Raw genomic sequence first — 13,403 nt, 5'->3', positions numbered from 1 at the left:
ACGTTCTCCTGAGCTCTCTTGCATTTCTACAGCCTGTTTCCTTAACAATGTCAGACTGAACTTGTAAATGTAAATTGACTCAGAACCGTCCAGGGGTCTCCATCACATCTAGATTAAATCCAAAATTGCTCTGAAGTCCATAAAGACCCCCAGGACTGGCTGGCTCCTGCCTGTTCCTTTCAGGCTGATGCTCTCCACTGTCCCCCACCTGCTCAGGTGCAGGACTTGCCTTCTCCTTCCTCCCTAGACAAGCTTATCCCCACAGCCCCACAGCCTGTGCATTTGTTGTTTTTATCTCTGCTAGATGCACTTTCCCAGATATTCAAAAGTCTTGCTTCCAAATCTACTGAGACAGTCAAGAACATCCTAAGACATTCTGTAACTTATTTCTCTGCTCTGTTTTTCTTGTGTCACCAACCACTCTAGGAAACCATCCTACATTTATTTTGTCATTGTCTCCCTCCCAGCATAGCGTTAATTCTTGACACCACAGACTCATGGTCATATTTCCTACTGTAAACCTGGTGCCATGCACAATGCCCGGCATACAGTAAACCCTCAAGATTATTTTTTAAAAGACCCCAAGATTAAATAAAAATGTGCACTACAACTTAAAGGAAACTTGGATTTGTCTTACAAGGTTTCAATAAAAATGTAAATACCAAATAATATAAAGCAAAAACACAAAACCTCTGATATTTTAGAATGCAATAGTGCATCAAAGATTTGTATAAGGGCTGGGGATGTGGCTCAAGCGGTAGCGCGCTCGCCTGGCATGCATGCGGCCCGGGTTCGATTCTCAGCTCCACATTCAAACAAAGATGTTGTGTCCGCCGATAACTAAAAAATAAATATTTAAATTCTTTCTCTCTCTCTCTCTCTCTCTCTCACTCTCTCTTTAAAAAAAGATTTGTATAAAATGAAAATTAAGGCATTGAAAGACTACTCATTGTCTGGATGGATATCTAAAATATGTTTCGCTCCCCCTGCTTGAAAAACTAATAATTCAAATAAGAATTTAACCTAAAACAATAAGCACCTCAGACTAAACAGAATAGTGATAAGACAATATTTATTGGATATTAAGTAAGTTTCAGGCTCTATTCTAAGCATTTTGTGGGTACCAACTCATTTAATCCTCACAAAAACTCTGCCAGGCAGGTACTATTATTATCTCATTTTATAGAAAAAGAAGCCAAAGCACAGAGAGGAGAAACATTTTTCCTAGAGCCACACAGCTTGTAAGAATAAACTAAAGATCCAAATCTCTGCCTTTTGGTTATAAAGCCTGCATTATCTCCCCAATTTTTTCCTTCTTGACTATTGTGACACAATGCGGGGTGAAATCCTTGCGCTAGAAGAGAATCTGGAGAAATGATCTATCCATTCTCTGGATCTAAGCTTCTTCTGATCTCAAGTTGGTAAACCAAGGGACTCCAAGCCTTAGCCATGAGACCCTTACCCCCTTGCCTGAGTGTGTTGTGGTCCTGAGACAGTGAGTCCTGACTGGATCATCAAGACTTTTGACAGGAGGAGGTGGAAATGGGAATAAGAAGTCTGAAGAGGGATGTTAAGTAATTAAAAGCAAAGCTTTAATGGAGAACGAAATTGATCAAATTACGTTCTTAGATGGTGGCAATATGAATATGAAAAAAGGAATCCCACCATTATGTATAATTGTAATGCACCAATTAAAATAAATATTTTTAAAAATAAAGGTTATAATGCACTAATTTAAAAAACTGTAAGTAAATAGGAGAAAGACCATTAGAGGAAAGGGAAGCAGGGGAGGAGGGGAGGGAGAGGGGAAGTACTGGGGACTGAATTGGAGCAAATTATACTCCATGCTTGTAGAATTATGTCAAAATGAAGCCCAATATTATGCATAACTATCATGAACGACAAAAGAATTAAGAAACAACAAAGTTACCATTTCCGAATCACCGATGACAAAAGTTATTGGAAATTATGATCATGGGAAAAAAAAGTGCTTTGGGGGTGGGTGTTCTGTGGGTGATAAGGAATGTTGGTAAAGGAACAGAGAGAAGGAAAGATGGAAGGAAGGGGAGGGAGATAAATGAGGGAAGTGAAAGAAGGAAGAGGCAGTGACAAGGAGGGAGGGTCTAGTGCTGGAAAGTCCTAGAGGAGTCACATTTGTCTGCCTGTAGGACTTCCTGCTCTGTGCTGATGTCTCCTGAATTTTCTTGCAGCTCTGCTCTGCAAACCTGACGGTGAGTTGCACTTCCTCTACTTCCTCACAGTCAGTCACTCAGCTCAGATCAGGAGACCTGTGGATGGCCCTCTGAGCAGCCCCTACCTGTCCAAGATGCATCTGGTGACAGCTGCTGAGGTGTACGGACATCAGTGGCTCCCCTGAGCCCAGGCTGCTGAGCCGTGTCTGCCCAGCTGGGTGATCAGGTCTCACCTGGCCCTCTCCTTCCTATCTGGGAGGTCTCAGCACAGGGATGAAGATGCTATTTGCACAAGAGAGGTAGAGGGTGCCAAAGGCTGATGTTAGAAGAGTCTCTGTCCTCCCTGCCCCAGGGGCTTCAAGTCCCCTGGGGACTCTGCCATGGGTGATGGAGGAAATGCTGAAATCACAGAGCCATGGAGAACAACACTGAAGTCCATCCAACGAAGTGGTCCTGTGCCTCCTGCCTATTTTTAGATCCCCTCTGCAGCCACAATTGTTGCCCCAGTTCAGTTTCCTCTCTCCGACTGGTTTATGCAAATGTACTTCATTGCTCTGATCCTGATTCACAGTCTTGCCTTTCTCAGAAGAGGGGGTAGGAAAGTCTTCTGCCATGAGAAATCTCACTAAAGCAGCTTCCAATATAATATTTATTAGAACCGCTGTCTTGTGCATAAGGTACTAACCAAAAGGTTAAGAGACGATGTTGTGCTACCTCCGGGGATCAGGGATTCCTGTGACCAGAGAGATCAGAATCACCTTGGTGCTCTGAGTTCCTTCCCTAATGTTTGTCCAAGCCCAGCTCCTGCTTGGTGTTAATGTCACACGAGCTTTGTTCTTGGTCTCTCCTTTACCCTTAAACTCAGGGGCCAAATTCTAGCCTAAGCAAAATCCATAGTTACATCAAGGATAAAGAAACAAAATTTCCAGGGAATCTCTGCTGCCTGAGAATTATTGGTGACAAGCTTGACCTGCAAGTCTGAGCTCCAGGCTCTTGTAGTCAGCCCTGTGTGGCTTCCAGCTCCACCTGCTCCCCTGCCCTGGATAGAAGCTCGAGTGGACTCTGGGTGCCTTAATGCCTTTTTTATTCCTTCCTCTATTCAGCTCCAAAAGCTGTAATGCTCCTGTGTCCTCTGGGGACCAGATTTCTGAGGACAAAAAGAACAGGGTATTCCATGCCTCAGGTCAGAGGGAACATTCTGGTAACCACAGATGAAACTGAGATTTTAAAAGACCTGGGGAAAAGCCTTGTGGGAGGGGGGCGGGGAAGAATTGGAAATGATAGACCTTAGTCTAGGAATCATCTCTCAGTGATCCAGAGTACTGATCGCTGGCATCTGGTGAGGAGAGGAAGAGGTTTCTTTCAGGGGAAAAACAATTAAATCTCCCACATGTCAGAGGCTCTAAGAGTTGGATAAACACGTGCCCAAAGATTTTTGAGATTTCATAGGCTGCTTCAACTGGGAGTGCTAAGGGGAGAGGGGAGAGTATAATGCACCTTTACCATCTTTATTTACCCAGAAAACAAGTCCCTAAGGCCCCAAAGGATCTACCCCTGAGGCTTAAGGCATGGACTAAATTTTCTTCTTCTGTGGCTGCAGCAGAGGTCTGGGTCGAAGTCCCAGATCAAGGGAATGGGACTGTGTGGATGTCCACAGGGCACTTCCCAGCAATGGGACTAGAGACAGCAGGGACCAGACATAGTCGACACAGAGGGCTTTGAGTTCCTCTGTGTTGTTCCCACCCTGACTTATTCTTCAGGTCCACATTCTGTCTTTGAAACAGCATGTGTCTGAGACAGGAGGGGTAAGAGAACAGAAGAGAATAACAACCATGTGATAGACCATGGTCCAAAGAAATGTATTGGCTTTTATTAAAAATCAAAGCTTCCCCATTTCCAATGCCAACTGCAGCGACTGTCTTCAATATTCCTGCCCTGGCTTCCAGAAAGGGGTTTTTAGTTCCTGGGTAGAAACTTCAAGAATTATAAGATCCTAGCACAGTGTTGCCTTCTGGAAGTGGCTGCTGTGGCCCGTGGCAGGATGTGTGAGGATGGACAGGGTGGGTCCATGGCAAGAGGAAGCCCATGGGCCACTTTAGAGAACATAGGGGTATTTTGTGGCTGAGGACGGAATGCCTCTCACCAGGAACTGTGAACCCCACGGCCTGGAACTCTATCTGTTTAATTATTCTCTCCAGAGCTGTTTCTACATCTTGTGCTGACAGCCAGGCCTTCCAGGCCCATAGAGGGGAGCTCACTGACCCTGACCTGTGAGACCCTGCTCCTTCGTCAGCCGCCACCTGTCCAACCCCAGTTCAGCTTCTTCAGAGAAGGCCACAACCTGGGATCAGAATGGAGCAGCTCCCCAAGGCTCCAGATCCCCACTGTGTGGAAGGAGGACTCGGGGACCTACTGGTGTACCATGATGACAGCGGGGAATAACCCCCCCAAACAGAGCCAGAGTTCCTACATACAGGTGCAGAGTGAGTATCTAAGGACTGTGCTTCCAGAGTCCGCTGGGGAGAGGATGGCAGATGACCTCTCCTGTCCCTGGGATGGTAGAGGTGGAGGGAGGCTTCAGCTATCCTGGTATCCTTCCCTCTCCAGGGTCAGCTTGACCAGGTGGCAAGACAAGGCTTGGCAGAAGTGTGTGGAATAGACTATTGGAGAAGACTTGTGGTGGTTTTGGTGGTGGGGCTTGATTTTGAAAGAGTACAAAAAGAAAATTTTATTATTATGAACCATGTCATACCATATCAAACTGACACTTCTGACATGATCTCCTGCAAAAACCCAACATTTAGTTAGGTGCCAGGGTGCACGCCTGTAATCCCAATTACTTGGGAGGCTAAGTCAGAAGGATTGCAAGTTTGAGGTTAGCAAGATCCTGGCTCAAAATAAGAATTAAAAAGGGTTGGAGGTATAGCTCAGTGGTAGAGCACCCCTGGGTTCAATCCCCAGTACAGAGTTGAAGGTGTGGCCGGAGTATGACATTCAAGTCTACTACCTCCAGAATATTAGGTAGTCCCAGACTTCTAAAAACTCAACACTAGTGAAACAAAACCTGCTATCTCCACCATGGCAAAAATCATTTAACAGCTTGTACACAGCAGGTGTCATTTTAGTGCTTCACATATATGTTTAATTGAAGCCCCACACCTGCAGGAGATAACTATCATTGCATCTCCACTTACAGATGAGAAATTGAGTCTTATAAAATAATTTGATAAAGCATGCACCGCAAGCAAGAGTTGGAACCAGTATTCACACCTAGGCAGACTGACTCACAATTTGGATTTGTAATCACTATACTACTGTGCCTTAAAAAAAAGAAAGCTTGAGACTCAGGGGAATGAAAGTCACATTGTCCTAGGCAAAGAGGAGATGCCACATTTTCCATGGTGATATTATAATATCTTTCTAACCCTATCATCACCACCAAACTAGAAGTGATTCCAAATCAGTAGAACTTTCTCCTCCATTCAATACATCACGACTTTGTCTTCAGCTTTGCCTTCAAGACCCCATACCTGATCCCTGGGCTCCAAACACTCCCTACTCGGGTTTCTCCCACATTATCTGGTGTTTGTGCAGGAATCCCTGTCTCTGACGTGAGCTTGGAGACTCAGCCTCCAGGGGGACGGGTGATGAAGGGAGACAAACTGGTCCTCATCTGCTCGGTGGCTAAGGGCACAGGAAACATTGCCTTCGTCTGGTACAAAGGGCATTTGGGTTTAAACCTGGAAAACAAGACCCAGCATTTACGGACAGCAAACTTCGAGGTCGCACCAGTGACGGAGAGTGATTCCGACCAGTACTACTGTGCAGCTGACAATGGCTACGGCCCCAGCCTCAGCGGACTGGTGGACATCACTGTCAGAAGTGAGTTCCAGTGTGGTGTTAATGGGCCTCTCCTGGGGTGCTGGGGTGCCTGCAGCTTGGCCAGCTCGGCTCCGTGTTCCCCTGGGGTGCCTTGGGGAAGTTCCATGGGTGGAGTCTCTGGGGACAGGCAGGGATTATGGGTCTAGTGCACCAGTGGGGACACGTCTCTGACAGTCCACTGTCTCTGTCAGTTCCAGTGTCCTGCCCTGTGCTCACCCTCAGGGCTCCCAGGGTCCAGGCTGAGGTGGGGGACGTGGTGGAGCTTCACTGCGAGGCCCTGGGGGGTTCTCCCCAGGACGTCACCCTGGGGAACAGCTCGGCGCCCTCTGGGGGAGGAGCATCCTTAAACCTCTCCCTGACTGCAGAACATTCTGGAAACTACTCCTGTGAGGCCGACAATGGCCAGGGTGCCCTGCGCAGTGAGGCGGTGACTCTCAATTTCACAGGTATAGCTTTGGTGGTGGGGTTGTCTCCATCAGCCTCTTCCCCAGCACCCCAGAGAGGCCCATTGACACCCCAGTACCTCTGCTGCTCTACTCAGGACGAGGGTCCTGTGGGAGGAGCTGGAGGTTGGGTGCCTCTCTTCTTGCATGAATGTGAACAGCTGCAGATCCCTACATAAATAAGTAAATCGGTCCTGGGAGAGCAGCCGTTGAGCAGAGCCTGTACCAAGAGGTCTGTCCCCAAACTCAATTCCTTCCTACAGCAGCTCACCCCCAGGTCTCCCCCTCAGTGCCTGCTGAACCCAGAAGCGAACATCTTACTTCAGGTGTCGTTGAGGGGCTGCTCAGCAGCGTTGGTCTCATCACTGTAGTCCTGTTATTTTGCTACTGGCTCAAGAGAAAAATAGGTTAGCATTTATAGAGGTGGGTATTTTGTGACCTCAGATTTCACTGAAATAGGCTGGGAGGGTAACATGTATACTGCAAAGGATAAATATATGCTTTTAGCCACCGTACTACGGATTTTAAAAAGTGTAATATTTTTAGTAAAATTCTTTATCTTTCCATATGTCATCAATTGAGGTTCAGCTGATATCATATTCTTCTGTGATTTAATTTTTTATCGAGAAACATAGTACTTTAATTAATCAGCCCTTGGAAGAGAAAAGCGCTTAACAACTCCAGCTAGCCTGCTCCTCTCCTAGCTCTAAAGTCAGTGCAGAGAGTCTTATTTATCTTTCGGGGTTTGCCAGATACTTTTCCTACTCCCCCAAAACCACATTCACATATCCACATGTTCTAATCATTGCTGGAACTTTTTCACTCCTCAGTGGAAATGCCATTTTCTCCAAGACGCTTCAGTGGGTCACACGGCCTCCCACGGTTCTCTTCCGTTATGAATTCCGGGTGATCCAGCCTCCCACTTTATCATCAATGACAGTTGCGAATTCCTTGGTGTATTGAGCTCCAGGCTCTTGTTCTCCCCTGAGTGAGTGGAAGATGGAGCAGGAGAGGACAATGTGAGATTTTCATTTAAATTCTAGGCTTTTCCAGCATCTTTGGGCACCTCAACTATAACATGGCTGTGGCAATACCTGCCTGTGAGGATTTGGGGCAGGATAAGATTCTCATCCTCAAATCATAGACATGAGAGTTCAGAGACCTGGGCTCCACTCCTAGCTCCAGTATTTTTTGCTTGGGGGCAGCTCATTTATATTCTGGACCTGAGCCGCCTCATTTGTAAAAGGAAGGTTCTGCAAATAATTGCCTGGATGTCCTCTGGGCACAGGGTGGCATCCACAGTGGGCATTCTGGCAGGAGGTGCATCCCTGTGTACCAAGGCTATAAGGGAGTTGAGAAGGAGTTTCCTCCATTGACAGGTTCACTCATTTGTTTGACTTTCAGAAAGATGCTCAACCAGGAAACCACACAGGTAAGACCTCTGCTTTCTCTGTAGGTGCTACTAATGCAGGAAAACAAGAAAATTTTTAACTCTGAATTGACCTTTTTTGGGGGGGAGCTGTTTTCCTATCTTCTCAAACCTAAAAAATCACACCTGAGTTCAATGTACTTTAATTTTCTACTTCTGGTCTTTTAAGTTTCATATAATAACTAATTAATCATTTTTCCTATGTCTATCCCTTTCAATACATCTTTACAATAAGAAAGTTACAATGCTTTGACCAGGACTGTCTATTTGTTCAAGCAGTCAATGTCTCAGGCAATGTCTAAGGGTCTGTAGGCTGCAGAGACACATGAACATATGGAAAGATCTAGAGTCTTAAAGTATTTCAGCGTAGGTGAGATATACACACATTTCTGTAATGTTAGACAGGAATAAACATACTGAAAAATTATTGATGACATTCTTTAGAATTTTAGAGGAAGAAAACATTTTCAAATACTTCTTTCTAGGGCTACTAGTGTTTCTTCGATGTATTTTATAGTGTTATTGCTTATGCCAACAATAGACAGATTTTTTTTTTTTTTCCAAATCAGAGTGACCCTCTTTCAGGTGTACATTCCATAGATGCCTGTTTAATTCTGCCTTTTCTTCAAGTTCCTTATTCTGGTCAGCCACCTGTTTTCCTCTGAGGTGAATCATTATTTCTCTATCCAGGATTTAGTGAGCCTTTATAACGTAAGTGACATCATTTCAGGTGTGGGCTGTCCCACAGTGAATTGGTCAGCTAAGACCTGTGGAATATGTGCACTAGGGCGACTGCAGTGTCTACACTTAGGGACACAACTTATACAGTATGGGCGTGCCTTCCAGTTCCCTGGACTGATATTCTGTCCAGGACTCTTCCTTAAAGAGCTTTTCTCCTTTGCTGTTTTATGATCTCGGATAGATAGGTCTGGGACATCTTGAATGCTATTCCAGACAGCTCACATGTGTTTCTGTGTTTGTAGGAGCCCTTCCAGTCCTGAACCCCAAGAACCCAACTATCTCAACTCACCTGACGCAGTGCAGCTACTGCCTGTATACGAAAATGGTAAAGATTCTCAAATGACCTGGGCCAAAGTAGGCATAGCATTTGAGTCAGTTTTTCGTCACTGTGACCAAAAGACCTGACAAGAACAATTTTAGAAGAGAATAATTCATTTGGTGATTGCAGTTTCAGAGGTCTCAGTCCATAGATGGCTGGCTCCATGCCTTGGGCTCAAGGTAGGCAGAAAGAACATCATGAAGAAGGGCGTGGTAGAAGACAGCAGCTCAGGACATCACATCAGGAAGCAAAGCCAAAGTCCCCTCACCAGGGACAAAATATATACCCCAATGGCACAGCTTCAATGACCCACCTCCTCCAGCCACACCTTTCTGCCTACCGTTACCACCAGTTAATACCCAGTAGAGGACTAATGCACTGGTTAGGTGAAGACTCATAACCCAGTCATTCCACCTCTAAACTTTCTTGCATTGTCTCACACATGAGCTTTTGGGGGACACCTCATACTTAAGCCATAATAAGCTAAGGAGCTGAGCCATGAGCTAACCTCTGCTGGCCAAACCAGATCCTGCTGTATCCCCACCTCCTCTACAAATAAACATTCAACAGCCTCCAGGGCTGGGACAGGCAGTAGACACACAGAGTAAACTGAATGATAGGAAGAAGGGACTTTGTCATGATGTCGAAGCCATTTATGGTCCTGCTTCCTGGGCACAGCCTAGCAGTTGGTGCTATAGAACTCTTTATGTGCTAAACTGGATAATTCGCCTGCAGACTGTACTGGAAATTATTACTAATCAAACTGCTACAGCCTTTGGCCACACAACAGACCCAAATGTGAGTGCCTATCTATCAAAACCACTTGGCATTAGATTACCTACTAGCTGAGGAAGGGGAAGTACGTGAAAAGTTTAACAGTTCAGACGGTCGCATCCAAATAGATGACCATGGACAGACACTTAAAGACATAGCCAGCAATATCAGAAAACTAGCGCAGGTGCCCATCCAAACCTGGAAAGGCATTAAAGATTGGAATCCAATCTCACTATTTGCAGGATGGTTTTCAGCCCTTGGTGGATTTAAAAGCTTAATTGGCAAAGCAGGTCTTCTGCTGTTAGCCTATTTATTACTCCCACATTTGACTTCCCTGTGCATTAAAACTATTGGGTCTACTATAAAAATAGCTGTTAAAAGAAAGAAAACAACTGAGATCATGACATTATATAAAGCTTTAAAGCCAAGAAGAAGATGATGATCTTTGATTGAAATAAAAATAATCAAAGGGGAGAATGAAGCAATCCAGAGACCTTCCCCACATCCAGAAGACCCTTGCCATAATAAAGCTTCTCCTCTTGTCAGATCAGCAGGATGCCTGCAGAGGTTACTGTGGTGGGTATTTCCTCTTTCTTGTATATGTCAGGTTTGCACACAAAAGCTGTGATAGTCAAGTCAGCAAACTTGTTGTTAAAAAAAGATATTATCTCTGTTTTCTTGGTAAGAAAAAAAAATTTGTGAAACCTGTGTCTGGTCTCGGGGATGAAACAGAGAGAACTTGTACTGTGAATCTCCAAGGACCTCCTCCCGCCACCACTGGGTATAAAGCTCAAAGAATTTCCAGCAATCTTTGCTCAGAGAAAGAATTCTTAGGCGAGAGCCACCTCTGAACCCTGAAGTCAATAAACCTGCTTCCTGAAAATTCCTTGGGTGTCCACTCTTCTGTCCTACTTCAAAGAGTCCTTTCTTCTCTTGCAGTGAATGTCATGCATGGGGATGATGTGTACTCCCTGGTCTATCATGTCCAACAGGAGCAGGAATCGGGACCAGGTGAGACTTGAGGCTGGGGATGAATTTGCCTCTGACCTTTGTCTCTCATTCTCTTGGAACCAAGAAGATAATCATTTTTTTCTTTGGATAGTAAGGTAGTCATACTAGATCGAAAAGCAAAATAATAATAATAATAGTGATGAAAATCAATCTAAGGGAAATACCCAGAAGATGAAGAAGCCTTTATTAGTGGGCATTTATTGAAAGACTCTAAATGTAAGTGGAATCTCACAGCATGCACTTTTTCTTTCACAGCTGAACACATGAGGACACAGGTGGAGAATAAGGTGAGACGGGTTCCTATTGTTCATTTCTCCATGCACATTCTCTGTTTCCCCTGAGGACAGTTCGCAAACTTCTTAAATGATAGACACTTAGAGGAAAAAAAATGTCATGATCTCTTATCTACCATCACATTGGAGGAATTTCTGTACAAGGAAGGAAGTTTTGGAGTCTTACATGTTCACTTGCTTTAGCAATAGGCATATGGGTGATTTGTAGTTCAATTGCTGCTATTTCAGCCCTGTAAACAAAAGACCTGACAAGAACAATTTTAGAGGAGGTAAAGTTTATTTGGGGCTTATGGTTTCAGAGGTCTCAGTCCATAAATGGGCTCTATTGCCCGGACCCAAGTGAGGCAGAACTTCATGGCAGAGGAAAGCAGCTCACGATATGGCCATCAGGAAGCAGAGAGAGAGCTCTGTTAACAAAATATATGCTCTGAAGGTACCCCCCTCCCCTATGACCTACCTGCTCCAGCCACACCCTCCTTCCTACAGTTAAAATTAATCCATTGAAGTGGATTAATGCAGTGATTGGGTTAATGCTCTCATGACCCAATCATTGCATCTTTAAAATGAAATTGTGTTATATCACACATGAGCTTTGGAGGAACACCTCCTATCTAAACCATACCGAATTTTTAAAAATTCTATTTATTTGAAAATATTTTTCCTAAATTACTGTTGGAATTCACACACACACACACACACACACACACACACACACACACACACACATATATATCACTTAGTGCTGTTAAGGTCAACAAAACAGTGTGCGGCAAAGTAAATTAATATTGAACAAAACTAAGCTCATAGTGATTTGTGTTATGAGATATCAATGATTTGCAAATCTCAAACAATTCAAGTTATCACTGATGACACAAAGTCACTTTCAGAACATTGTAGGGTATCCCAACTGCACAAAGAGTAGGTGCTTAGCATTTTTGTGCAGTGCACTCTGGCAGCCAGATATCTCAGGACAGAATTCAAGTCCTTGGGAAACTCTGGTGCTATGCTAAATTTAGTTTCCAATTCTGAAATCTTTAAAAATGATAGCCCATGACAGTGGCCCGTAAGGACGAGGGAAGGCCTTATCGGTTTGGATCACTTTGCAGCCCCTCTGTAAACTTCCAGTGGGCAGCAGGCCATCTGAAAATGCTCATGGGTAGTCACCATCTTCTAAGAGGCTCTTATTTACATGCTGTGTGTGCACCATGGTGGGAGGTATTCAGATGACTGGGGAGGAGGGTTGGTAGGCTTCTGTTTTTTATTGCAGAAAAATATACATAACACAAAATTGCTGTTTGTATGTTCTCCTTGTCTGTTGTCCTCTGATCCTTTCCATGTGACTTTGCTTTCAGGTCTCTGCAGACATCTATTCTAGGCTGAGGAAGGCAGACATTGCAGATGTGGACTATGACGACACTATGTAAGGTGATGGAAGACTCTGCTCTTCAAAACCCACCCCTGCCCCGAGCCTCAGATCAATAGGATCTTCACAGATTCTCAGGAGTCAGATTTCCAATCTACCTCATCCACATTATGCTTTTTTTTTCTGTGAGAAAATCCCTTCATCGTCTGTGAAGTGAAGTTGGCACAAGTCAGGAGAACCAGCATAGACCAAGGACAGGGAAGGATTCTGTTACCAGAAACTGACTCCTGTTTTTTTTTGGGGGGGAGGAGTCAAATTGTGTATTTGTCTCTTTTTTGCAAGAGGAAACAGGGTGAAATAAAAGAAGTGAGCTATTGTAGAGGAGGACAAGGACACTGAAATTGGACGCCAAGGTGAGCAATTTCGCATGACTGCTCTGTAGAGAGAGCTGGTCTGTTTTATTCTGTACAGGAGCACACAGTACCAAGCCTCCATAGTGCTGTTTGCCCCAACCGTCCTCTTTCCACCTAAAATTATTCAGTGCATTTTGAAGCACCATTATCCAATTAGAATTAAAACATTTACATAAGAATTTATTGCATTTGCACTAGATTTTAATGCCATAGTTTGTGTAACAGGCCAATCTCAACACCTCCATACTCATAATAGTCTTTGTGTCATAGTCCTGAGTTCTGTCTTTGTTGAAGTCTCTAGATGATTTATGAACACAGTGCTACTTCTTCCATCTTCACACTCTTTGAAAACATGGTAATATACCTTGGAACCTGTTTCAATTTTTGAATCAAGCATGTGCTCATCCATAAATTTAACCAATATAGAGATATACAAAGTAAAACAATAGAATACAATGAAACTTGCTCTATAAGCCAATACCACAAATGGCAAGTTGTTTTTGTTTCTTTTTATTTTTGTCTGTGGTTCTGGGGATTGAATCC

The 13,403-nt window shown here is 44.2% G+C and overlaps 1 protein-coding gene across 1 annotated transcript; it reads left to right on the top strand.

The window, feature by feature from the left end:
• The first annotated feature begins 1,894 nt into the window (after nucleotides 1–1,894).
• Nucleotides 1,895–12,508, top strand: LOC143389697 (Fc receptor-like protein 1). The gene is made up of 10 exons (XM_077108378.1): nucleotides 1,895–1,955; nucleotides 2,211–2,352; nucleotides 3,296–3,375; nucleotides 4,391–4,675; nucleotides 5,787–6,074; nucleotides 6,266–6,520; nucleotides 6,808–6,924; nucleotides 10,720–10,791; nucleotides 11,047–11,078; nucleotides 12,437–12,508. Exons 1-10 carry the CDS (start codon nucleotides 1,895–1,897, stop codon nucleotides 12,506–12,508), a joined length of 1,404 nt encoding a protein of 467 aa, XP_076964493.1.
• Nucleotides 12,509–13,403: the final 895 nt, after the last annotated feature.

The sequence above is a fragment of the Callospermophilus lateralis genome, unplaced genomic scaffold, assembly GCF_048772815.1.
Source record: "Callospermophilus lateralis isolate mCalLat2 unplaced genomic scaffold, mCalLat2.hap1 Scaffold_63, whole genome shotgun sequence".
Lineage (NCBI taxonomy): Eukaryota > Metazoa > Chordata > Mammalia > Rodentia > Sciuridae > Callospermophilus > Callospermophilus lateralis.
This window is presented reverse-complemented; position numbering and strand designations above follow the sequence as displayed.

Bases quoted from the DNA above. Each gene is read 5' to 3' on its own strand.
- LOC143389697 (XM_077108378.1), top strand. From the start codon at position 1,895: ATGAACGACAAAAGAATTAAGAAACAACAAAGTTACCATTTCCGAATC. The intron at 1,956-2,210 runs GTTATTGGAAAT...ATTTTCTTGCAG, and splicing joins CCGAATCACCGATGACAAAA to CTCTGCTCTGCAAACCTGAC. The intron at 4,676-5,786 runs GTGAGTATCTAA...GTGTTTGTGCAG, and splicing joins TTCCTACATACAGGTGCAGA to GAATCCCTGTCTCTGACGTG.